This window comes from Xenopus laevis, chromosome 7L, assembly GCF_017654675.1.
Source record: "Xenopus laevis strain J_2021 chromosome 7L, Xenopus_laevis_v10.1, whole genome shotgun sequence".
NCBI lineage: Eukaryota > Metazoa > Chordata > Amphibia > Anura > Pipidae > Xenopus > Xenopus laevis.
The window spans coordinates 128,677,607-128,701,803 of NC_054383.1; the positions used below are offsets into that span (position 1 = coordinate 128,677,607).

At 38.9% G+C, this 24,197-nt stretch overlaps 1 protein-coding gene across 3 annotated transcripts in view; it reads left to right on the forward strand.

Annotated features, from left to right (window-relative positions):
* Nucleotides 1-340: 340 nt before the first annotated feature.
* LOC108695941 (sialic acid-binding Ig-like lectin 14) overlaps nt 341-24,197 on the forward strand; it is a 29,103-nt gene continuing 5,246 nt past the window's right edge. Inside the window, exons 1-8 of one of the 3 annotated variants that reach the window (XM_041569707.1) lie at nt 341-671; nt 3,495-3,668; nt 6,603-6,971; nt 11,324-11,617; nt 18,584-18,646; nt 21,218-21,448; nt 22,572-22,613; nt 23,219-23,476. In XM_041569707.1, the coding sequence (XP_041425641.1) occupies nt 3,593-3,668; nt 6,603-6,971; nt 11,324-11,617; nt 18,584-18,646; nt 21,218-21,448; nt 22,572-22,613; nt 23,219-23,476 (1,333 nt within the window). In that variant the 5' untranslated portion in view covers nt 341-671; nt 3,495-3,592. The remainder of the gene's footprint in view (nt 672-3,494; nt 3,669-6,602; nt 6,972-11,323; nt 11,618-18,583; nt 18,647-21,217; nt 21,449-22,571; nt 22,614-23,218; nt 23,477-24,197) is intronic. The other 2 variants (XM_041569705.1, XM_041569706.1) reach the window with 2 other exon arrangements.

A 24,197-nucleotide genomic window follows, 5' to 3' on the forward strand; every position in this document is an offset into this window, starting at 1 on the left:
AGAGAACAGAAACAAAATCAGATTTTATTGTAAAATGGGGGTTCAGTCACGGGGGTCACAAAAAAACAGCATATTCAGGATTATAACACCTATTAATAATGTAAATGTTAGTAAAACCTAAATAAAGAATATGACGTTGGCTTCAGAATTGGTGATAGTGTGTGAATTATCTCTAAATTGTGGTAAAAGTAAAAGTCCTTCACGGAAACTTCATTTTTTTTCAACCACCAACCAACTTTTTTTTTGCTGAAACTGATTTTACACTTCCTTGTAGCAAATACAGTAGCATCTATGGCTGTTTTTTGTCCGTTGTTCAGTTGATTTCCGAGTAGTTTTCGGATGAACACACATTTTACTGCCCTACTTCTGCTTTTTTTACTTTATTCAGCCTAAACATAGACGTCAGCTCAAGCCTGAGAATATAATTTGGGGAAGATAAGAGAAGCAGCAGAATAAGGAGAGAAGACATACATGAAATAACAAATACAATGTATTTGTCCGGATTATGAAGCCAAAAAGTTACAAATAAAGGCTTTTTTAATCGAATCCCTGGATGGTGCTACATTTTTCTAAATACAATATAAGTCAAGACGAGAGAAGAGCATCATGTCGGGAGAGAGAGGAGAAACAATGAGAGAAAGAGAAGAATACTTCCATGGAACAGGGTAACGGTAATGTGCCAATTATCACTGATTGGTTTAGGCTAATGTTTTTTGTTTTTTTTTGCAATATACAATATAATGCTAATTTGCTTCACCTTGTAGCTTCTTGATATTTATAAGGCACTCTCCCTTGCTTTTTTTGTGTGCAGCTACTATTAAGCTAAATATTCCCAGTATTATTTTGCTCTGATTTGTAAAGGAAAGGCAAATTAAGGAAGTACAGTAGCTGGTATTGTATTTCCAAAACATATCTGTGTTTACTGGTATAAGGGAACTAGGCTATTGTAATAACGAATAACCACTGCAATAGAATTTGTGATTCAGAGTTACCTTCTGATCTATGCCACACAGCACAGCAAGATCAAAGAGCTCCAGCAGAAAAGGGTTAAACATTTGAGAGCTCATATACTGATGACTGTTGCAGTCTGTCTCACCAGCAATGTCTGTGGCCACAGGTCAGAGAGAAGAACTTGAACTCCACCCATGAATACAATGTTGCCTGTGTTTGGCAGCTCTGTATTCATAAGGGACAGGCCAGAGAAGCCATGTAGGGCCTATGGAAAGCTACAAGGAAAGGGCTGTCTTGTGTCTCTGCCTTGACTTGTAGATCCAAGGCTTGTACCAGTTACAGGAGTGTTTTCTAACTAACTATAGGATGTCACATACAAAACTATGCAATATGGTTACGGTCCACCATTTAGGGGAAGTACAGCTAGATCTGCTGCAAGGTTTGTTCGAGTATTTGGATTATATTTTCTTGCCTAATAACCTGACCATAACATACTGTAGACTAAAGGGGTTATTGCCAAAGACCAGTGTAAGAGTTTGCTCTTAGTTCTCTTGTACTACTTGCCCAGGCCATTCTGTGTTCTGCACCTCATGCTGGATAAAAGGCTTGGCAAGTAGTGATGGGTGAATTTGGCGCGTTTTGCTTGGCTGAAAAAGCTATGCTTCTCGTTTTTGACGCCGGCATCCAAAAAAAACGGTCGCCGGCGTCCATTTTTCGTACTCATGTACGACACACCAAAACTTACCACCATAACATACTTCCATGGTATGGGTAATACACATGGAAGTCTGTTATGGGGGTAATTGTTGGTGTGTCGTACACGGGTGTTGGAGTATATGTATGCACAATCCACAGCCTGATGTAAAAAATTCTTTAAAAAATGTTTTATTACTATGGTCTCCATATAGGGAGATGCACAGAGAGCACCATTTAAGGTTTTACATTCTTTATATTACCAATGAGGATTGACTTATCGATTTTGGTTCCAAGGGGATTTTTCTTCTGTTGATGGGATGATCCCTCCATTCAGGACGTTGTATAGAACGACAGCTTATCAGTTGTCTAGTCACTTGATGCCGTGTAATGTTATAGTTCCACAGTGAGTTCTCCCACATAACAATACTAATAGGGGACGGTATATCATCATATTTATTTTTATTTCTATATTATAAGTTGATACAGTGAATAAGAGGTGATAGATAAGCAAACTAAGAATGTAATAAGGGGTATTTATTAAGGCTAACAGGGGTAACGGAGTAAGTGATTAAGTCACCGACAATAGCCTAAAAGAAAACTTATTACATCAGGTTATAGTACTTCCGGTAGATCTGAAGAGTTTTTTTCAACCTTTAACACATTATGAATAGGGCAACCATTGTTTGGTACTATTTTAAAGTGGACCTGTCACCCAGACACAAAAATTTGTATAATAAAAGTCCTTTTCAAATTAAACATGAAATCCAATTTCTATTTTTTATTAAAGCATTCATAGCTGTTGTAAGCTCATTTAAACATCTCAGCTGTCAATCAAATATTGTCTGCCCCTCCTCTATGCCTTAGGCAATTACTTTAACTTTCCATTCAGCACTTCCTACATGTCACTGCTCTCCCCACATTCCCCCAGTTCTCTTTATCATTTAATTGTGTAACCAGGACATGGGGATGGACATCAGGTCCCCCATTCTGGTGCACAAACAAGATTCTAAGATGACTAAAGACTTGTCTTAATAACAGTGTCTAGAAAATGGCTGCTGCCTGCTTGTTATAATTATGAATTCCCAGACTGAAGGAAGCAAGGATTAAATAATTGATATAGTGTAATTAAAGTTCATTTTGCTTGACTAATGTGATAAAATAGGATTTTGAATAATTTTTTTGGGTGATGGGTCCCCTTTAAGGAGTGATTGCTACATGATGTTGGGTTTTTAACTTTTTTAACATTGTTTCAGTTTAAACATTGTTTGTAATACATTGTAATTTATAGCTGAAGTGCAATAGAGGTTTGAGACTGTGATTTTTTAGTCAGTCACCTGTGTTTAATGATCATTGCCATAGCCACGGCTGTCTGTTTTCCCGTCAGCTTGTATATTTAAGGCATGTTTGTAGATCAATGGACACTTTGAGAAAGGCTTTGGAGTAGGCCGAAGCGTCAGCCCAGTGCTCGCTATGCAATAACTTTTAACAATTATTTAATAATAATTTTTTTGAATCTTACAAGACCTGTGAGTGCGGATCTCTCTGGAACAAATGTATATCTATATATATATATATATATATATATATATATATATATATATATATATATATATATATATATATATATATATATATATATATATATAAACCAAACGACAAAAGACCACAGTAACAATGTTATCAGTGCATTAAGATAATTTAGGTTCCGGCACAACATGTTTTAGATAACTAATGATCCTTCATCGGGTGCAAGTTCACTTGCTACTGTTAACCAGCCTTAAATAATATTAATATTGCACATATATTAAACTTGTACACAATGATAAATGTGATCTATTCATACACAGACAGAGAAGGATTTAATGATTCCGCTCAGCCCAGTATTATCTAATAGATATAATCTGATTGGCTCCTCGCTGCATTGGGAACACCAATAAACATCAGGATGCGGCACCTACAGCCTCAGATTTGCCAACATGGATTTGTGGTTGTGTTTCTTCTCTTTTCTTTGCCTGGGCATGGTGAGTATGAGACGCTATGTGTTATTAAATTCTCCCTGTAGGTTCAGTTTTATTAACCATTTGCCTTCTGAAGATTCTATATGGAGCTGGGCAGCTGGCAACCACTGCTAGAGTTACTCTCTGATCTATGCCACACAGCACAGCAAGGGGTTAAACATTTGAGGGCTCATATAATGATGACTGTTGCAGCCTGCCTCACCAGCAGTGTCTATGGCCACAGGTCACCTGCCCATGAATACAATGTTGCCTGTTTTTGGCAGCTCTGTATTCATGAGGGACAGTCAAGGGAGCCAAGTAGGCCCTATGGCAAGCTGCAAGGGCGAATTTCGCAAATTTTTCGGCGAAACGGCTGTTTATCTGCTCATGGGGGACTATTATTCAATTGCTAGGACTCCAAGATTGTTATATTGGCCCCAGCTGCATTTGCAGTAAACATCTGCCCATGGAAACTGCTTTCATAGGAAAATCCAACTTTAAACAGATCTAAACCCCAGAGGTGTCCTCTGAGCACTTTTGCAATTTATTTTACTGGTCAATGTAAGTGTTTCCAAGATATTAGCAGTTTGGAACCGTTTGTAGCGGGCTTGGCTCAACAGCTCTGAAAAGTCCAGAGTGTCAGTGATCCTAACTGTCAGTACACGTTCTATGAACTTCCTGTATTCATAGAAAATATCTCAGAAACCTCGAATAATATAAAAATTAATGTCATTTGCAAGCACCCTGAGTAAGTTTCCATCAATTCATTTTTACGGGTTTCATTTTATACAGCATTCAGCATTAAGTATTGTACACGAATGCTAAACCCAATGAAGTAACTGTAGGATTGGGTGGCTAGGCTTGGTGCAGGTAGTGTCTCTGTATAACTTTTGGTATCTCTGTGGATCCTATTCTAAGAAAAAAATTAATTGTTCTACTTTTTAAAGGAGAAGGAAAGCTACGGAGGCATTTTATTGCCAATAGATTTGCTGCAATAGTGCAAGCTAGAATGCTATATTTATTCTGTAGAATCTTTTACCATACCTGAGTAAAAAGCTCTAGAAACTCTCTGTTTGTTTAGGATAGGAGCTGCAGTATTAATGTGGTGTGACATCACTTCCTGCCTGAGTATCTCCCTGCTCTGGGCTCAGATTACAGTAGAGAAGGGAGGGGTGGGGGGAGAGGAGCAAACTGAGCATGCTCTTGCCCAGGGCAATGAGGTTTAAGCTGAAGGCAGGAAGTGTGATACAGAAGCCCATGAGTACACAATAGAAGGAAAGAAATGTGGTGTTTCTTTTGACAGAGGACTCAGAGCAGCATTACTTTGGGGGTTTACTGGTATATTTAGATGGACCTTTCTGATAAGGCTTACTTAGTTTTAATCTTTCCTTCTCCTTTAAATTAATTTGTAATCAACCTTTGTGCTCTGCTTATCATCAGTTACCAATTCTCTGGCTGCTGAGGCTTCGTTCCCTAGCAACCAGGCATCAGTTTGTAAACTCAGAAAACTAATTTTGGGGCTTATTTATAAAAAATTTGCCGAGGGCAGAATGGTTGGCACAGGTTATATTTATAAAGAGTAGTGCATTTAATGTGCAAACAAAATGGTGATGTTTTATTCATTCTGCAGGCTTTTTAAATATGAATCGCAAATTGCTAATATTTCTGCGTTTGAGTTACGCCACAACTTTGGCGGCGGAGAAAGTATTCGCAAAACAGTATTGCTAATTTACTTATTTAATTGAATGTACTGTTACCGGCCTCTATTTCACATACAACAACCTCGCACAGTGGCCGCAAACACCCATCTCATTTGGGAGCTATTTGCGAATATATTTGTGCGCAAGACGAATTCATAGAAACTGGAAAGACGGGCAGAGCAGTGCAATATTTCATGGCCAATACAACCAATTGCAAATAGATATGCTCTGCGGGAACTTTAGAAATGACCCCCACTGACTAATACTTTTACCCTGCAGGCTGCAGAAATATAGTAACATAGTAACATAGTAAGTAAGGTTGAAAAAAGACACATGTCCATCGAGTTTTTTTTCTTTTAATCAACTACCTATCTGCCAGTTGATCCAGAGGAAGCCTCTCCAATTTGCCTCAGAGGGGGAAAAAATCCTTCCTGACTCCAAGATGCAATGGGACCAGTCCCTGGATCAACTTGTACTATGAGCTATCTCCCATAACCCTGTATTCCCTCACTTGCTAAACACCATCCAACCCCTTCTTAAAGCTATCTAATGTATCAGCCTGTACCCCTGATTCACTTCCCAGCTCTCCCTGTAACACCCCTTTCCCTCCTCTAATCTCATTGGCTCCCTCCTGTCTGCTGGGAGGAGCTACTGGTGAATAGAGCATCCGACCCTTCCTTATACCTATCTAGTGTATCAGCCTGTACCACATCTTCACAGCTCTCACTGTAACAAACCCCTTCCGAAATTTAGGGGTAAATTTATCAAAGACTGAAGTTCCGCCACTAGAGTGAAATTCCGCCACTCTCCATTCATTTCTATGGGATTTTGAAAGGCGTATTTATCAATGGGTGAAAGTGAAAGTTCACCCTTTGATAAATACGCCTATACAAATCCCATAGAAATGAATGGAGAGTGGCGGAATTTCACTCTGGTGGCGGAACTTCACTATTAACTTCACTCTATGATAAATATACCCCTTAGGCGGAACTTCTTTTCTTCTAATCGGAATGGGTGACCTTGTGTCAGCTGGAAAGACCTACTGGTAAATAAATCATTAGAGAGATTATTATATGATCACCTTATATATTTATACATAGTTATCATATCTCCCCTTAAGCGCCAGTAGGAAGAAAATCATTCAAACACCCATAAAATGAAGACCAGAAATATATTTTTGTGTTTAATTTACTTTTCGTTGTTCCTTTTCATTGGCACAAACACACACAGTTACAAATCAGCATGTTTTTTTCTACAGGAGCTGTTAACGGCCAAACACCAGGTTATGAACTGAAGACCCAGGAGTCAGTGTCAGTGGCATCTGGTCTCTGTGTGGAAATTCCCTGTACATTTAACATTTCTGCCAATGGAAATTTATCTACAAGTGTCACAGGGATTTGGAGTAGAACAGACATTAGTGACATTGTTGCAGCCTCTACAGATGCCTCTAAGGTTTCTGAGAGAACAAAAGGCAGATTCACCTTGACTGGGAAAGTACATGAAAGAAACTGTTCATTCTCTATCAGCAAAGCACAACCAGAGGATCAAGGGACCTATGTATTTAGAATTGAAGACAGAGACATTAAATATTCCTATAGTTGGAACAAGCTCAATGTGACAGTGACAAGTGAGTAAGAGAAAACCAGTGAATATTGCAGGTGGGATGTACAGTGGGATGTACTGTGAATCCTTCAAATGGAAAGATTTTTCACACCAAAACCTTCATTTGAGCACTATTGGGGGGAATGTAATAAAAGTTGGTAAGGGAAAAAGTTACGCCTTTGCACAAACAAAGTTTGCTTTGTGTGCATTTAATATCACTTTTGCAAACCCAGAAACTGTTTAGCGACCACTTCTGGCAGTGGAAGAAAATTTGTGAATTTTATAGTTTGGACAAGTTGGTGAAGTGAATGTAATAAAACCTCTATTTGAAAAAGTTGATGTTTGCTCCAAAAGATTACGACTATTGATGATGAATTTGTCCCGTTTTCATTTTACCAAAAAGTTTGTGAAACTGCAAAAAAAAGTTTGCAAACGGCGAAAAAATTGCGAAACACGTTGAAGTAAATAGGCAACAATTTTTACACGTGACAATTCTTTCTCGCTCCAAAAGCATTAAGGTCAATGGGCATTTTTGTCTTTGTCGGTTTCCCGAAAAAAAAAAAAAAACACAGATGCAGAATTAAGGAACTTTGCTGCAAAAATATGGCTGGCGAAAAAAGGTTTTTATCGCTAATTAAGACACCTTGAGCACTTATTAAAAATGCTCTATTAAAATTCTAACCCCTATATGTAATAAAGGTCACTAAGTTTGCACAGGAGCAATAACCCATAGCAACCAATAAGATGTTTGCTTTTAAACAGATGACCAGTAAATGCTTCCTGCTGATTGGTTGCTATGGGTTACTGCTCCTGGGCAAACTTAGTGCCTTTTATTACATAACCCTATTAGTGCAATAATAGTTTAAGGAAGAATATTACATTGCAAAATGCTAATTTTTAAGCTTATTGGTGCAAATTGTTTTTCACATTGTGACTTTTGTTACATTCCCCCAATAGGGCAATAGATCATTTTAAAAAAAAACATTTGCATCTGGGCCTGACTGGACTCACTGGACTGGAATCCCATTAGTTGATACAGAGCTCAGCACAGGTGGATGAAAAAAGTGACCCCCATTGTTAGGCAAAGTGTTATAACTGGACAATTTGGTCCAGTTATAACAGACTAAAGGTAAACATCCAATTTAACATAAGGATGAAATATTATATATTTATAACTGGATTGCACCTCGCAGGTGAGCTGGAGAGGGGTTGCAGGGGCTTTGTGGGACATTCACTATGATTCGTAGTTGTGCCAGGCGTAACTTCGCCAGCGCTCTGCAAATTCACTAAAATCCAAAGTTGCGGTGAGGGGTAGCATAAGGTTGCGAAGTTGTGCTAGCGTTGATTCGCTAAGCGAAGTTACGCTAGCGATGGTTAATTTGCATACGGCGCCAAATTCAAATTTCAATGGAGGAATACGTATCAGCACTACAAATGCCTAGGAAACCTTCAAAACATCAAATAAAATTTTTATTTTGCCCTACACATGTGCCCACTGTATAGTTTAGTTGCCATGAGTCAGGAAATGTAGGGGGGAAGGAGGGGAGCCCCAAAAATTTTTTTGATCTTTTTCAGCCTATCACCCATAATATAGAAAAAACGCCAGCGTTTTTTGGGACTTAGAAAAAATGTGAACTTTTTTCGAAGCAATCCCTATCTACTCTATTGCACTTCGCCTGGTCTGAGGTGGCGAAGGAAGTCTGGCGTAAAAGGTAGCGTTCAGAACACTGCACGCGTTAGTGAATTTGCGTAGTTACGTCCATTGCGCAAATTCGCCAGGCGTAAGGGTGGGAAGTTACACTAGCGAAGTTACGCCAGCATCCGTTAGTCAATTTGCGAAGTAACGAAAATGCCCGACGCTAGCGAATTGACGCTTTGGCGCATAGTGAATTTGCCTCTTTGTGTCTGGGGTAGGGGCCCGGGGGATGTGGTGAACTCTGAGGCAGCAGCCCCGGGGTACCCTAGGCCCCCCTAATCTGACGTTTAACAGTTCTATAAATGGGAATACAGGAGAAGTCAGTATCAGCACTTTTTTCCAGTAGTTTTTAAAATATCTTCTATTCTAATCAGCTGCTCTCAGACTCAGAATTTCAACTGCTATGTGGTTACTGGGGCAAAATTTATTAGCCAACTTGCAGCAGCTTGCAAACGTGAAAATGAATACATAAATATAAAAGAATGGAATGGAATAGAAAACATAATGGAAGCAATAAAACTAAAGCTGCAAAACTGACATGATTTTTTTTGGTTGCTTGGGTCAGTGACCCTGTCAACCAGCGACCATTTGTACTTACAGGCTGAAAACAGGTAGACTAGAAAGGTAAATAATGCCAAACCACACTGAAGACCAGTTGAAAATTACTGTAAAAAGTTACAATATTACAGTAAATGTAATGGTCTTCAGTGTGGTTTGGCATTATTTACCTTCCTAGTCTACCTGTTTTCATATATAATAAATATAAATATTTTAAAAGTAATAAAGTTACTTTCTAAAACTATCTAAAATATACTTAAGGGGTTATTTATTAATGTATGAATGCAAAAAAATCAAAACATTTGAGGGTTTTTTTTACTATAAAATCCAAATTTTTAGTGGAAAAATACTAATTTTTCAGGATTTATTAAAGCCCAATGCTGCAAAAAGTCCCTGTCTGAAAATATAAGTCAATGGGAGAGGTCCCTATCCTATTTGGAAGTTGCTGTGTTCTGCATTGGAATTAGCCTGAAAATTTGACTATTTCGGGCTTTTCGGGCCAAAATCCAAAAAATTTGGACTTTTCGGGAAAAAACACCAAAAACCCGGGCAATCTGGAAAAAAAAATGCGAAAAAATCATACAATTTGGATTTTCAGAAGATTTTTTGGGTTTTCCCTGATCGAATTAAATCATGCTTTTTTTAAATAATAAATAAGGTCAAATTGTGGATTCTAGTTTGGTCGGTCGGTCTACTTTTTTAATAAAATACTCGGAAAATTTCCGATTTTGATAAATAAGGCCCACCACGTTGTTTTAACAGTCAGGGTCGGACTGGGGGGCCCGGGGCCCACCGGGACTCCAGTCCAGGGCCCCCCTACAGGCCCCCTTCCCCCTGCTGCAACGCGTCGTGCGGCGCCCTTCAGTGTGCATGCGCACACGATGGCCCCCTCTGTGTGCGCACCGCGCTCCGTCTGCACGCATGCGCGAACGGCGCTCCGTCTGCACGCATGCGCGAACGGCGCTCCGTCTGCACGCATGCGCGCACGGCGCTGCGTCTGCACGCATGCGCACACTGCGCATCCACGAAGATCCTTTTTTTTTTTTCTTCAAAAAACAAGCATGGGGGAGGGGGCCTGGCCCGGCGGGGGCCCACGAGGGTCGGGGCCCACCGGGTTTTTTCCCGGTGTCCCGCCGGGCCAGTCCGACACTGTTAACAGTGAACCCCCCCCCTTTAAAGTTGAGCCAAGATTGCATCTGTCCACAGCTTTACTGCTCATATCACTGCTTCTCGTTATTGGGGTTATGTAATAAAAGGCACAAAGGGGCAAATTCACTAAAATGCGAAGTTGCGCAACTTCGCCGCACTTCGCCGCACTTCGCCAGGCGTAGTTTCGCCAGGGCTCCGCAAATTCACTAAAATCCGAAGTTGCGCACAGGGGTAGCGTAAGATTGCGAAGTTGCGCTAGCGTTGATTCGCTATATAAAGCGAAGTTACGCTAGCGAAGGCTAATTTGCATACGGCGCGAAATTCAAATTTCAATGGAGGAACACGAATCAGCACTACAAATGCCTAGAAAACCTTCAAATCAGCAAATAAAAATTTTATTTTGCCCTACACATGTGCCCACTGTCTAGGTAAGTTGCCATGAGTCAGGAAATGTAGGGGGGAGGAAGGGGAGCCCCAAAAAAATTTCGATCTTTTTCAGCCTATCAGCCATCATGTAGAAAACACGCCAGCGTTTTTTTGGGACTTAGAAAAAAAATTGACTTTTTTTTAAAACAATCCCTATCTACTCTATTGCGCTTCGCCAGGTCTGAGGTGGCGAAGGAAGTCTAGCGTAAAAGGTAGCGTTCACTACACTGCGCAAGTTAGTGAATTTGCGTAGTTTCGTCACTAGCGAAGATTCGCCTGGCGTAAGGTTGCGAAGTAACACTAGCGAAACGACGCCAGCGTTCGTTAGTGAATTTGCGCAGTAGCGAAAATGCCAAACGCTAGCGTTCGGCGCTTCGCGCCTTAGTGAATTTGCCCCTAAGTTTGACCAGGGGCAGTAGCCCATAGCAACCAATTTAGAGAGGTGTACACTGTTTTACTTAATAATATGAATGGTGAGAGGAAAGCACTGTATGAGCAAAACATCTCCTAAATATCTGCTCCATCTGTATCTCCCAATTCTGTCATAGATCTATCAGAACCGACTATATCCCCTGTGAGGAATCTGATCGCTGGGAAGCAAATAACACTGACTTGTACGTCTCATCCAGCACCTCAAGGGTGCAAGGGAATCATCACATGGGAAGGAAGGAGAAACATAGAGAACACAACTAACTATGAGAGGAAGGATGAGGCTGGGAAAGTCACCTCCATATCAAACATCACTTTTACTCCATCCCAGAGAGATCACGAGAGCTCACTAACATGTACAGTGACTTACAGTGGGGTCTCCACTAACAGCAGCATCACCCTGGATGTTGAGTGTAAGTTTCCTCTCTTCCTCTTCCTCACACCCCGTGTAACAGTATTGTTACCATTTCTATTGTTGCATTGCATTACCAAAAATCATATTACAGGCATGGGACCTGTTATCCAGAATGCTCAGGACCTGGGGTTTTCCGGATAACGGATCTTTCCGTAATTTGGGTCTTCATGCCTGAAGTCTACTAGAAATTCCTTTAAACATTAAATAAACCCAATAGGCTGATTTTGCTTCCAATAAGGATTGATTATACCTTAGTTGGGATCAAGTACAAGCTACTATTTTATTATCACAGAGAAAATATATTTGGATAAAATGGAGTCTATGGGAGACGACCATTCCGTAATTCAGAGCTTTCTGGATATCGGGTTTCCGGATAAGGCATCCTATACCTGTACTAAATAAATACTATTTGTACTTAAACATCCTGATAACACTGCTCAACCGCATATTAGTTGTTGTTGAACTACAAATCCCAGAATACTTTAACATATTATAAAGGCTAAGGCATGCTGAGAGCTGCAAATAGGACATTAATGTCATTTCTGACACATACACTAGGGGCCTAATTTATCAAAATCTGAACAAAATTCTGATAATGTTCTGTAAAAAAGTCCGACCAAATCCGCACAGATTTCCCCCCTTATTTATCAATACATTTTCCTGAAAATTTCCTGTGCGGCAAAAAAGTTGAAAAAAATTTGGAAAAATCAGCTTGTACAAATTTTTTCTTATTTTACTCAGATTTTTTGGGATATTTGCCCGAAAAACCGAAAAATATTCAGATTATTACATGAAATCCAGCGCAGATCAGTAAATAATCGGGACTTCTCCCATTGACTTATATACAACCTCGACAGGTCTGAGATGCCAGATTTTTTTTTTTTCCACTAAAAATTCAGATTTTCTAGTAAAACCTTTTTGAGTTATTGGCATTGGGACTTTAATAAATAAACCCCCCTAGATGTGATGCAAGTGTAACTATTGACACTGGAGAACTCTGGAACTACCAACACCCTGAATGTGATGTTAATTCTAGAATGCAGCAGACTTGAAATTACAAAGAATCAAACTTGCAACTCAGTATGATGGAAGCAATACAATCCCCAGTCCACACTGCACTGTATAAATGGCCCTTTATAGCTGCAAATTGTATGGTTTCTTACATAGATAACTATAAACATAAATCAATCTGTAGTGATGAGGTTTCACACGAAAATGACGCCCATAGACTCCAATGGGTTGAATTTATTGTGAGTCAAAAAAATAATTGTCGCCGTTGACTTCAATGTATTTTGGTGTATTTCTGAAGTTTACCGAATTTTCGCAACGGGTCAGATTCACCCATTACTACCATTGAGTCACAAAAAAAATACCATTAGTTAAAGGAAAACTATACCCCCCAAACAATGTAGGTCTCTATAAAAAGATATTGCATAAAACAGCTCATATGTAAAATCCTGCTTCATGGAAATAAATCATTTTCATAATAATATACTTTTCTAGTAGTATGTGCCATTGGGTAATCATAAATAAAAAATTGCCATTTTAAAAATAAGGGCCGCCCCCTGAGATCGTAGGATTCACTGTACTCACAAACATACCAACAAACCATACATGTTAGGTCACATGAGCCAATTAACAGACAGAGTTGTGTCTTTTGCTTCCTCACTTCTTCCTGTTACAGTTAGAGCTGCAGTATTTCTGGTCAGGTGATCTCTGAGGCAGCACAGAGACCATCACAAAAGGGTGGTTCAAGGCAAGAGATGTAAAAGCGCAAGATTTACTTAAATATATATTCCAGTTTGATAAGATTCTTTAATATGCCAATTCATATGATATGAACTATCTGTTGCTTAAGTGTTCATTTTGGGGGTATAGTTTTCCTTTAAAGTTATATTTGTCAAAGGCTGTATTTGCACTTTCATATAATTGTACTTTGCCCGAGTGAGGCCATTCTATGGTCTGTTCCAAATCAAGTGCAGTTGTGCCTATTGATGCATGGTGTCTCCTCCACCATATGTGGCAACTCCGGAATTTCCATAGTGTCAATCAAAGCAGTAGAGCTGAACCTAAAACATAGTGTGCGTGTCACTCGTATGCTAAATGTCAGACATGATGCCAACTAGCACTGGATTTCACCCAAGTCACCGGACCATTTGAGGACGTTATGGGGCAAATTCACTAAGCCGCGAAGCGCCGAACGCTAGCGTTAATTCGCTAGCGTTTGGCATTTTCGCTACTGCGCAAATTCACTAACGAACGCTGGCGTAGTTTCGCTAGTGTTACTTCGCAACCTTACGCCAGGCGAATCTTTGCTAGCGACGAAACTACGTAAATTCACTAACTTGCGCAGTGTACTGAACGCTACCTTTTACGCTAGACTTCCTTCGCCACCTCAGACCTGGCGAAGCGCAATAGAGTAGATAGGGATTGTTTAAAAAAAAGTCCATTTTTTTTCTAAGTCCCAAAAAAACGCTGGCGTGTTTTCTACATTATGGGTGATAGGCTGAAAAAGATCGAAAATTTTTTGGGGCTCCCCTTCCTCCCCCCTACATTTCCTGACTCATGGCAACTTACCTAGACAGTGGGCACATGTGTAGGGCAAAATAAAATTTTTATTTGCTGATTTGAAGGTTTTCTAGGCATTTGTAGTGCAGATACGTGTTCCTCCATTGAAATTTGAATTTCGCGCCGTATGCAAATTAGCCTTCGCTAGCATAACTTCGCTTTATATAGCGAATCAACGCTAGCGCAACTCCGCAACCTTACGCTACCCCTATGCGCAACTTCGGATTTTAGTGAATTTGCGGAGCCCTGGCGAAACTACGCATCTTAGTGAATTTGCCCCTATGTGTACTTGATACCCCTCGAGCCAGCTCAGTTGCCTGATTTACTCACAAAACTCAGGTGGCATCTGGGGAGACATTTTATTTTTGTCAAAAATATTAATTCGGCCCTGACTCCAGCCATCCAATTTGTGTTAAAGTGTGAGTGCAAATGTGCTTATTTTAATGCATTGGCTGCAATTTCTTCAGCCAGAACTTGCCCTGGTAACCGCGATGTCTCTGCAATATTCTACAGAAAAAAAACATTGTGATTGGGCTCAAAACTGCACTTTTCTCATTGCGCCTGCACTTATCTCACAGCTCCAGCATCATTATTGTATATTGGGGCATTGCATCTATCACAATAGCATAGATGGGGGCAAATTCACTAAGCACTGAAGCACCTAACGCTAGCGTCAATTCGCTAGCATTGGGCATTTTCGTTACTTCGCAAATTCACTAACGAATGCTGGCGTAAATTCGCTAGTGATACTTCGCACCCTTACGCCTGGCGAATTTTCGCAACGGACGTAACTACGCAAATTCACTAACGCGCGCAGTGTACTGAACGCTACCTTTTACGCCAGACTTCCTTCGCCACCTCAGACCAGGCGAAGCGCAATAGAGTAGATAGGGATTGCTTCAAAAAAAGTTTTTTCTATATTATGGGCGATAGGCTGAAAAAGATCGAAATTTTTTTTGGGGCTCCGCTCCTCCCCCCCTACATTTCCTAACTCATGGCAACTTAACTATACAGTGGGCACATGTGTAGGGCAAAATAAAAATTTTATCTGATGTTTAGAAGGTTTCCCAGGCACTTGTAGTGCTGCTAGCGTAACTTCGCTTCGCCTAGCGAATCAACGCTAGCGCAACTTCGCAACCTTATGCTACCCCTGAGCGCAACTTTGGATTTTAATGAATTTGCGGAGCGCTGGCGAAACTACGCCTGGTGAAGTGTGGCGAAGTGCGGCGAAGTGCGGCGAAGTTGCGCCTGACGCAACTACGAATCTTAGTGAATTTGCCCCATGGTGTAACCTACAAGTGCTTTGCCCAGAATACTCACAGATCCATCACTGCTACTGTTACTATCAATGTAGAATGTAAGTAATAATAATGCACAAGTGATCTGTGTTCCAGACTCAGTATTTAACAATGAGAATTCTAAAGTGTGTTTTAGTGCGTATCTGTCCTTGATTAAACCATTTTTTTATATTTCTATAATTGTAGGAAGACCTAGACCTATCGGGTTCGATTATTTGGCTCCTTTTACAGTATATATTAAATAAATAAATACGTTAGTAAGACACCCTTGAATTCCATGGCCTGTATAAAAGCAAATAGTGTGACGTTGTCTACCTTAACCTCTTCCATGACTTAGGGGCTAATTAATTTATATTTGAATGGTAAAATCTAGAAAAATGAAAGTTTTTTTTCACTATAAAACTTGAATTTTTAGAGGAATTTTTTTCCCGAGATTTATTATACCCTGGGGCTGCTAAAAGTCCGAATCCGAAAATACGTAATCTGAAATCTGTCAAGTTCATGTATAAATAAATGGCAGAGGTCCCATTTGCAATTGGAAGAAATTATAGTCGACGCGTTTTCTCTCAAGCCAAATTTTTCGAGTTTTTTAATGATAAATATGGTCAAATCATGGATGGGAGTTTGATCTGACTTTTTTTTTATTAAAATTGTGAGGAAAAAAATAGATTTTATTAAAAACAAACAGTAATATTTTTTGAATTTACTGAAAGGGAAACATTATTGCTTATTATAGAGTGATTCTCAGATAATGAGTGAAACTCAGCCTGCAGCCTTGTGCCTTTACATGGTCACAGAACCCCTCAGCGACTTCTAATATCCTTATCATTTACAGTAGGGGGTACATTTTCCCTTATAATACATGAGTGATACTCACAGTTCCCTGTATAACTCAGCCTGCAGCCTTGTGCCTTTATATGGTCACAGAACAACCCCTCAGTGACTTCTAATATCCTTATCATTTACGTTAGGGAAAAGATTAATCCTGATATATTTAAGCCCTTTAAACTGGATAAAGTTATAGCATCAGGTTTCCTGCTTATAATTTTCACTTGTACTTTGCTCTAATTAAGTGACAGTTCATTAAAGGAAGCCAATAGGGCTCATTTACATCTGCAAGTTCAGTGAACAAAGTGCAATTTTCAGCAGAATATCCAGTTTTTTCCCATAATGCAGTGCTTTTTACCTAGAATTCTGGCTCCATTGTGGGTGTAAGGGCGCATTGCATCTAATGCATTTGCGATAAACCAAAATTAACTTAACTATGGTTTTTGAGTGACCTCCCATGATTTAGGTGCAATTGTGCTGTGCCTATTGACATTGGGCATGAAGGGAATCCTGTATCAACAGGTGCACCAGTGCTCAATTTGGAACAGAAGGCAGAAAGGACTGAGATGCGCCAAGCACATCTATATGGAAGTGTATGCAAGTTTCGTAAGGGCTAAAATTTAAACTATACGGGAGATTTTGATCAGATAAAATCTTGCCAAACAATAGCACAAGAATTTATAAGGTCCTACAAAATCTGATCCCCATAACTGTAATGTAAGTTGGATCAGAAAAAGGACCAAATTCAATTCAGTGAGCAAAAGGTTTATAGCGTGAAAACTCTTGGACGAGATTCAATTTGAGATTCAATTCAGAAAAACGGATTTATCACTTGAAAACTCTATTGAAGGCTATAGGAAAAAAACTGGAACTGAATTTGGAGAAAAGTTTTTTTTTTTTCCATTCGTTTTCATGTGATAAACCATGAGAACTTTTTTCTTCCTGAATTAAATTTGGATTATGAGTTTGTTTATACATCTACTTCCAACATTCAGGGACCCATTCGTTAAGTTCGAGTGAAGGAATAGAAGAAAAAAAACTTCGAATTTCAAAGTGTTTTTTTGGCTACTTCGACCATCGAATGGGCTACTTCGACGTTCGACTACGACTTCGACTTCGAATCGTACGATTCGAACTAAAAATCATTTGACTATTCGACCATTTGATAGTCGAAGTACTGTCTCTTTAAGAAAAAACTTCGACCCCCTAGTTCGCCACCTAAAAGCTACCGAGCTCAATGTTAGCCTATGGGGTAGGTCCCCATAAGCTTTCCTAAGTTTTTTTGGTCGAAGGATAATCGTTGGATTAAATTCCTTCGATCGTTCGATCGGGTACCCTCGATATTCGACTGGGAATTAAAATCCTTCGACTTCGAATATCGAAGTCGAAGGATTTTAGCGCAAATAGTGTGATGGAACGATCGAAGGAATAATCCTTTGATCGAACGATAAAATTCTTCGTATCGAACGATTCGAAGGAATTTAATCCAACGATCGAAGGATTATCCTTCGACCAAAAAAATTTAGGAAAGCCTATGGGTACCTTCCCCATAGGCTAACATTGACTTCGGTAGCTTTTAGATGGCGAACTAGGGGGTCGAAGTTTTTTCTTAAAGAGACAGTACTTTGACTATCAAATGGTCGAATAGTCGAACGATTTTTAGTTCGAATAGTTCGATTCAAAGTCGTAGTCGAAGGTTGAAGTAGCCCATTCCATGATCGAAGTAGCCCAAAAAACACTTCGAAATTCAAAGTTTTTTTACTTCGAATCCTTCACTCGAAGTTAGTGAATCGGCCCCTCAATATATTTCAACAAGAAGAAGTCCTTCATACACCGACATTCCCTATACAACAGGCGTTGCATTGGGTAACAATTCTTCCATTGCTCGCCAACTCCATGGATATTGTTCCCAGTGGCCTCAACCTCGCAGGTGCTTATTTTTGAATTCTTGGTTTGGAGGCAAGTTTTAGTTAATAGAAAAACCAGGTGCACTGCCAAACTTTTTTCATGTTTGTGTTCTCTCCGATTTTTTTTTTACGAATATGGCTCACGGGTAGAAAAGGTTTGGGACCCCTGCCCTAATGACTGAGGTTTAATGAGCAAATCACTGCAGGGAAAAGAGCTTGTTGCTCACTGTGCTTGCAGGTATGAATGAACCCTGAGGATTAGGCCTGTCATATTGAATAGAAGTGGGAATATGTTTATACTTTGTCCAGAGGGCATAAAATAATATAAAATGTCAATTTATTCTTTTTTTATTCTTATTTCAGATGCCCCAATAAGTCCAACTATTTCGAACTACACATCAGCGAGTATGAATTGTACATCAGCGGGTAATATTAAATTATTTTGTTCATGTATAACCTATTTCATCCAGCTCTTGAATTAAAAAAAAAAAATTGTTAAAAAACATGTATTTTTATTGATTTTTAGTGGAGGGTGGAAACAGCAGCTACTTTTTAATAACAGATCTTAAGAAAGCATTTGAGCATTTAATTTTGATTTTAGCAATTCCAATATTACATGCAAGTGTAATCTCCCTTCCAACATTTTCCATGTGTCCGTATCTGAGACTATTCTGATTATTAAAACTATTTATTATAAACATTGGACTCCCTGGGAGCTGCGAAACATTAGCTGAAATACACCTAGTCCCTCGCCCATTCTTTATGAGCCTAACAATGGAACCAGGAAAGGGCTAGGACATAGAATGTCATTTGAATGGCTACATACTTATACCCTTTAGGTACTCACATTGTTATTCATATATTAATTATCTGTGGAAAGCTAAGCTAAGTCACACACATGATACTTCTTTGATGTAAACTTTTGAATGCTTTTATGTTCTCATTTTGAGAAATGGGACATTTAGGGGCCCATTTACTTAGTTTGAGTGAAGGAATAGAATAAAAAAAACTTCGAATTTCGAATGTTTTTTTGGCTACTTCGACCATCGACTTCGAATCGAACGATTCGAACTAAAAATCGTTTGACTATTCGACCATTCGATAGTCGAAGTACTGTCTCTTTAAAAAAAAACTTCGACCCCCTAGTTCGCCATCTAAAACCTACCGAAGTCAATGTTAGCCTATAGGGAAGGTCCCCATAGGCTTTGCTATCTTTTTTGGGCCGAAGAAAAATCGTTTGATCGATGGATTAAAATCCTTCGAAATCGACCGATTCGAAGGATTTAATCGTTCAATCGAACGATTTTTGCGGTAAATACTTCGACTTCGATATTCGAAGTCGAAGAATTTGACTTCGACAGTCGAATATCGAGGGTTAATTAACCCTCAATATTACACCATAAGTAAATTTGCCCCGTCATCATAAGTGGGTACTTACCAGTATCAAACTCAGAAAGAGAAGAGGACTAATTCACAGTGCCGCAGACAGTGTGCAAAACAGCCTGTAACCAGCAGGGTTGCCACCTTTTTAAAAATCTTTTACCGGCTGCTGGGGGGTGGGGACACAAAGGGGCGGGCCGTGATGTCAAAAGGGGCGGGCTGTGATGTCAAAAGGGGCGGGGCCTCGCCACGGACGCCAGAAGAAGTCAAATTAAAGGTAAGTTCCAGGGGATTGGGGGCAGGCCGAGGGCTCCTTTTAATCGTATTACAAATTTACCGGCAGTTACATTGCCGGTAGATTTGTAATACCGGCCCGGCCTTGGCAGGTATTTTACCGGCTAGGCCGGTAAAATACCGGCCGGGTGGCAACCCTAGTAATCAGACATGTTTTTGCATTTTGCCCACTGGGTGGGTGCATTGTTTAAATATCCTCAGGCCTCTGCTCTCCGTTTCTGACTGTGGGATTGTGCATTGAGTCAAGGGATGGGCAGGGGGGAAGCAAGTAGACGCTAACCTCAAAATTTCACAAAAATTCATTGGAGCCAATGGGAAGGTGAAATTACATTGTGGTTAAGGTGTTTTGTTGTACACCGCATTTAGCACAGGCAAATGGAAACAAAAATTGCTGCTGGAAAAACCATGACTTTCACTGGGACTCTGTACTAGGCAAAAAAAGATTTGCTTATTCCTAATGGAGAGAAAATTGCCAACAAATGTTAACACTTGCTCATTATAAGATGTAAAGCAGTCTTACATTTTGTATTTGGCCCCACACAAGGGATTTCACCAGTGAGTATGAGCCAATATTTCTTTTTCGTATTCTGTGCCAAGAATTTACGGGGTCTATTTATTAACATTTGGCTTTCCTCTGTTTTCATGAATCATATTTTTTCTCTTAAAAAACGTTTGTTTTTTTAAATTTCTTTAAAGCTCGAGATTGAAACAGTGTGATTTCTGAAGTGTAAAAACAACAAAAAACTTGAATACAAAACTTCTCCAAGTAAAAGCAGTTGAGATCTGCACTGATCTTATTGGACCTCTATTTAGCAATTCAAACTTTTGGAGGTTTTTGGTTTTTTTTCACTTTGTGCGAAAAACTTTTAGATGTTTTAGAGATATCTGTGGTTTTTTTTTTCAGGTCATTTGCACTTTTTTCCCGTTCATACTTTTTATATTCGAGATCTTTTAATAACCTTCATGGAAATCGTGATTTTAGAGAAATAGAGTTTAGTCATGGTTTCAAAAAGCTCTAATACCTATCTAAAATTTGACCTCTAATACTGTAAATGGGCCTCCCCATGTGGAGAGTTGAGCATATTTATTTGGCTCTTACTTCTACTTATCTCTTTAATTAGTCATACTTACTCTGTGGCTGGAGAATTGTCGACATTTATGTGAATTAGTAAATTAATTACTTATTGTTATATATTTTTTTCCCCAAAGTCTTTGTCAAATAAGTACAGTAGGCCAAAGAGGTGGAGGTAAAAAAGGGACTCTGAAATGTACTTTTACTATGATACTTTCTGATGTAATTTTTATGTGTGATTGTGTCTATAGGTTGCCAGTTTGAAGTCATAGAAGGAACCTCCCTGTCCCTGCTCTGCTGTGCTGAAAGTAACCCTCCTGCCAACCTGTCCTGGGCAAAACAGAACAGCACCGACCCCCTAAATTCCTCAAGTGGGAGATTAGAAATTTCTCATGTAACAACTGATAATAAGGGAGATTATATTTGCCAGGCAAAAAATAAACATGGACGTTCAACATTATCAAATACAGTAGTTATTATTTGTGAGTTACTTAATCATACCCTTAATTTTTCATGCAAAGAATAATAAAAAAGAGCATATTGGAGAGGTTTTTTTTTTAGTAAAATCCGAATTGATCAAATTTTTTGAATAAAAAAACCCAGACCAAACTCCCATACCAGATTTTACCTTATTTATTATTAAAAAATATTATTTTAAATCGGTTTGGGTACAAACTCGATAAAATAGAGCGAAAACTGGAAACATACTATTTTTTCGGGGGGTTTTCCCTAATCGCTTGATTTCTTTCAAACTTTTTCACAAAAAGCCTGATTTTTTGCCTGAAAACCCCGAAATGGCTGGATTTTCGGGCTAATTCCAGCGTGGACCACAGAAATTTCCAAATAGAATAGGGCTCTCTGTCATAGACGTATACACAACCTCAGCAGGTCTGAGATAGGGGGTTTTCAGATTCAGGATTTTTGCAGCATTGGGCTTTAATAAATCTCAAAAAATTCAAGGTTTTTTTTAAAAATGAAAAATTTGAGTTTGCCCCAAAAACTCAGACAAGATAAATTCTGAGTTTAGTAAATAACCTCCTAAATATTTTTTCAAAAGATAATGGTTTCACCCAATAAAACATTTTTTATATTTTCCACCTATACCGATCTTATAATAAGGAGTGATTCTCATTACAATACCAGAGGAAGGGAATCTAGTTACACACCAACCCAAAACTTTATGTTTGTGGATGAATATGGTGTCCTGCTGAACTGCACCAAATTAAACTTTACTTTTAATTTAATTTCAAGTGGAATTGTTTTGGCATTTACTTAGCAAGTAACGCCACAGGACATTTTACAAAAGGTCAAGAAAGTTACCAAGGGGGATTTGAATTGAGGTTTTAGATATAGTTACTTTAATCATTGTACTACAGGGAGAACTTGCTGTATGTGTTTCAAATACAAATGTTTTATGGGGTTTTTTTCCCAATTTTTATTAATTCCTAGAGAACATATCTGCATGGGTTAGTGCCTATCGTTTTTAAAGGAATCCCAAATCTGGCATTGTTTTCTGTATATTTAAAAAAAAAAAAAAAAAGAATACAAATGCAACAATGTTAAAATTGCAAACATTTTTTTAAAATTCTCTCTTTCTCATTCTAGATGCCCCAAAGCGACTAACTATTAAATCCTGCAACATAAATGGTAATTATGTCTTATATAATGATTATATTTCAGTTTTTGAGCACTTTGACCTCCCACCTTTCTGGGGTTACTGTAGATTTATGGTTCAAGGCAGGCTTTAAATAAAATGTGGGAATCTTCAACCTGCTAATAGACTAAGATTTCTTTCAAAGTCTTAATTCACAAACTGGAAGTTGATGTTGGGTGAGTGGTTCAGTATAAAATATCATGGCCTGGGTTCCAGGAATATGAGTGGAGAGAGGAGTCAGATTAAGAAACCAGTGTTAATGATGAAATACATTTTACACTCATGTGCATGAACTTGACATTTGGTCAATGAAAAATCTCATGGTATCTTGGGTGGGAAATCATTACGAAGCTTTCCCTTAGTCACAGACTCAAAAATATTACAGGGTGGAGAGGAATTTGGGTGTGGTTACTACCTTTTTGTCTGGTGAAACACTATACTAGTGGCAAGGCAACAAAGAAGAAAAAGGCTTGTGTAACCAATAAGACAAAATTCCTTAACAAAATGACATTTTTACAACAGCCCATGTAAGAATTGTTTACGGTTAAAAACAACAATTGAGACAATAATTTAATAAAATGGTGAATTCTCATTTCAGGTTGCTCTGTGTATGATGAACATTCTTCAGTAGAAGTCTTTGAAGGAAATTCCTTGTACCTGCAATGTAAAGCTGACAGTAACCCAATTGCAAAATTGTCTTGGATAAAACATACACAGAACAGCACAGTCATCCAAACCTCACCCACATTGCACCTAAATGTGACCAAAGCAGCATTTGAAAATGGGGGAAATTATACCTGCAGGGCGATGAACATAGTTGGAAATGAAAGTAAATCCATCTTTGTGGTTATAAAATGTAAGTTACATATACATCTCTGAAATGTGGTGTAGTCAAGGCTCCATATAGAAGAGATTTATTTGGTGTCCAAAAATATGTTGGAATTAGTGATGGGCGAATTTGTGAAATGGCGCCCGGCAATTTTTTTTTGACGCCGGCTAATTTTCGCCAGTGAATTTTCGCACACGTTTCGTGAATCACGCAAAATTCGCGCCTGGCGAATAATTTCGCCCATCACTAGTTGGAATTCTGGAAAAGCTTGGTAAACTAATAAACATGGCTCACTTGATGATTTTATGCGTTATAAATTAGCCTATTACATGATGAGGAGTGAAAGTATCTTGGTAAACATCTTACACATCTTTAGGGGCCGATTCACTATGGGTCGAATATCGAGGTTTCATTAACCCTGGATATTCGACTGGGAATTAAAATCCTTCGACTTCGAATATCGAAGTCGAAGGATTTTGCGCAAATACTGCGATCGTACGATCGAAGGATTATTCCTTCGATCGAACAATTAAATCCTTCGAAACGATCGATTCGAAGGATTTAAATCTAACTATTCGAAGGAATATCCTTCAATCAAAAAAACTTAGGAAAGCCTATGGGGACCTTCCAATAGGCTAACATTGACTTCGGTAGCTTTTAGCTGCCGAACTAGGGGGTGGAAGTTTTTTTTAAAGAGACAGTACTTCGACTATCGAATGGTCGAATAGTCGAACGATTTTTAGTTCGA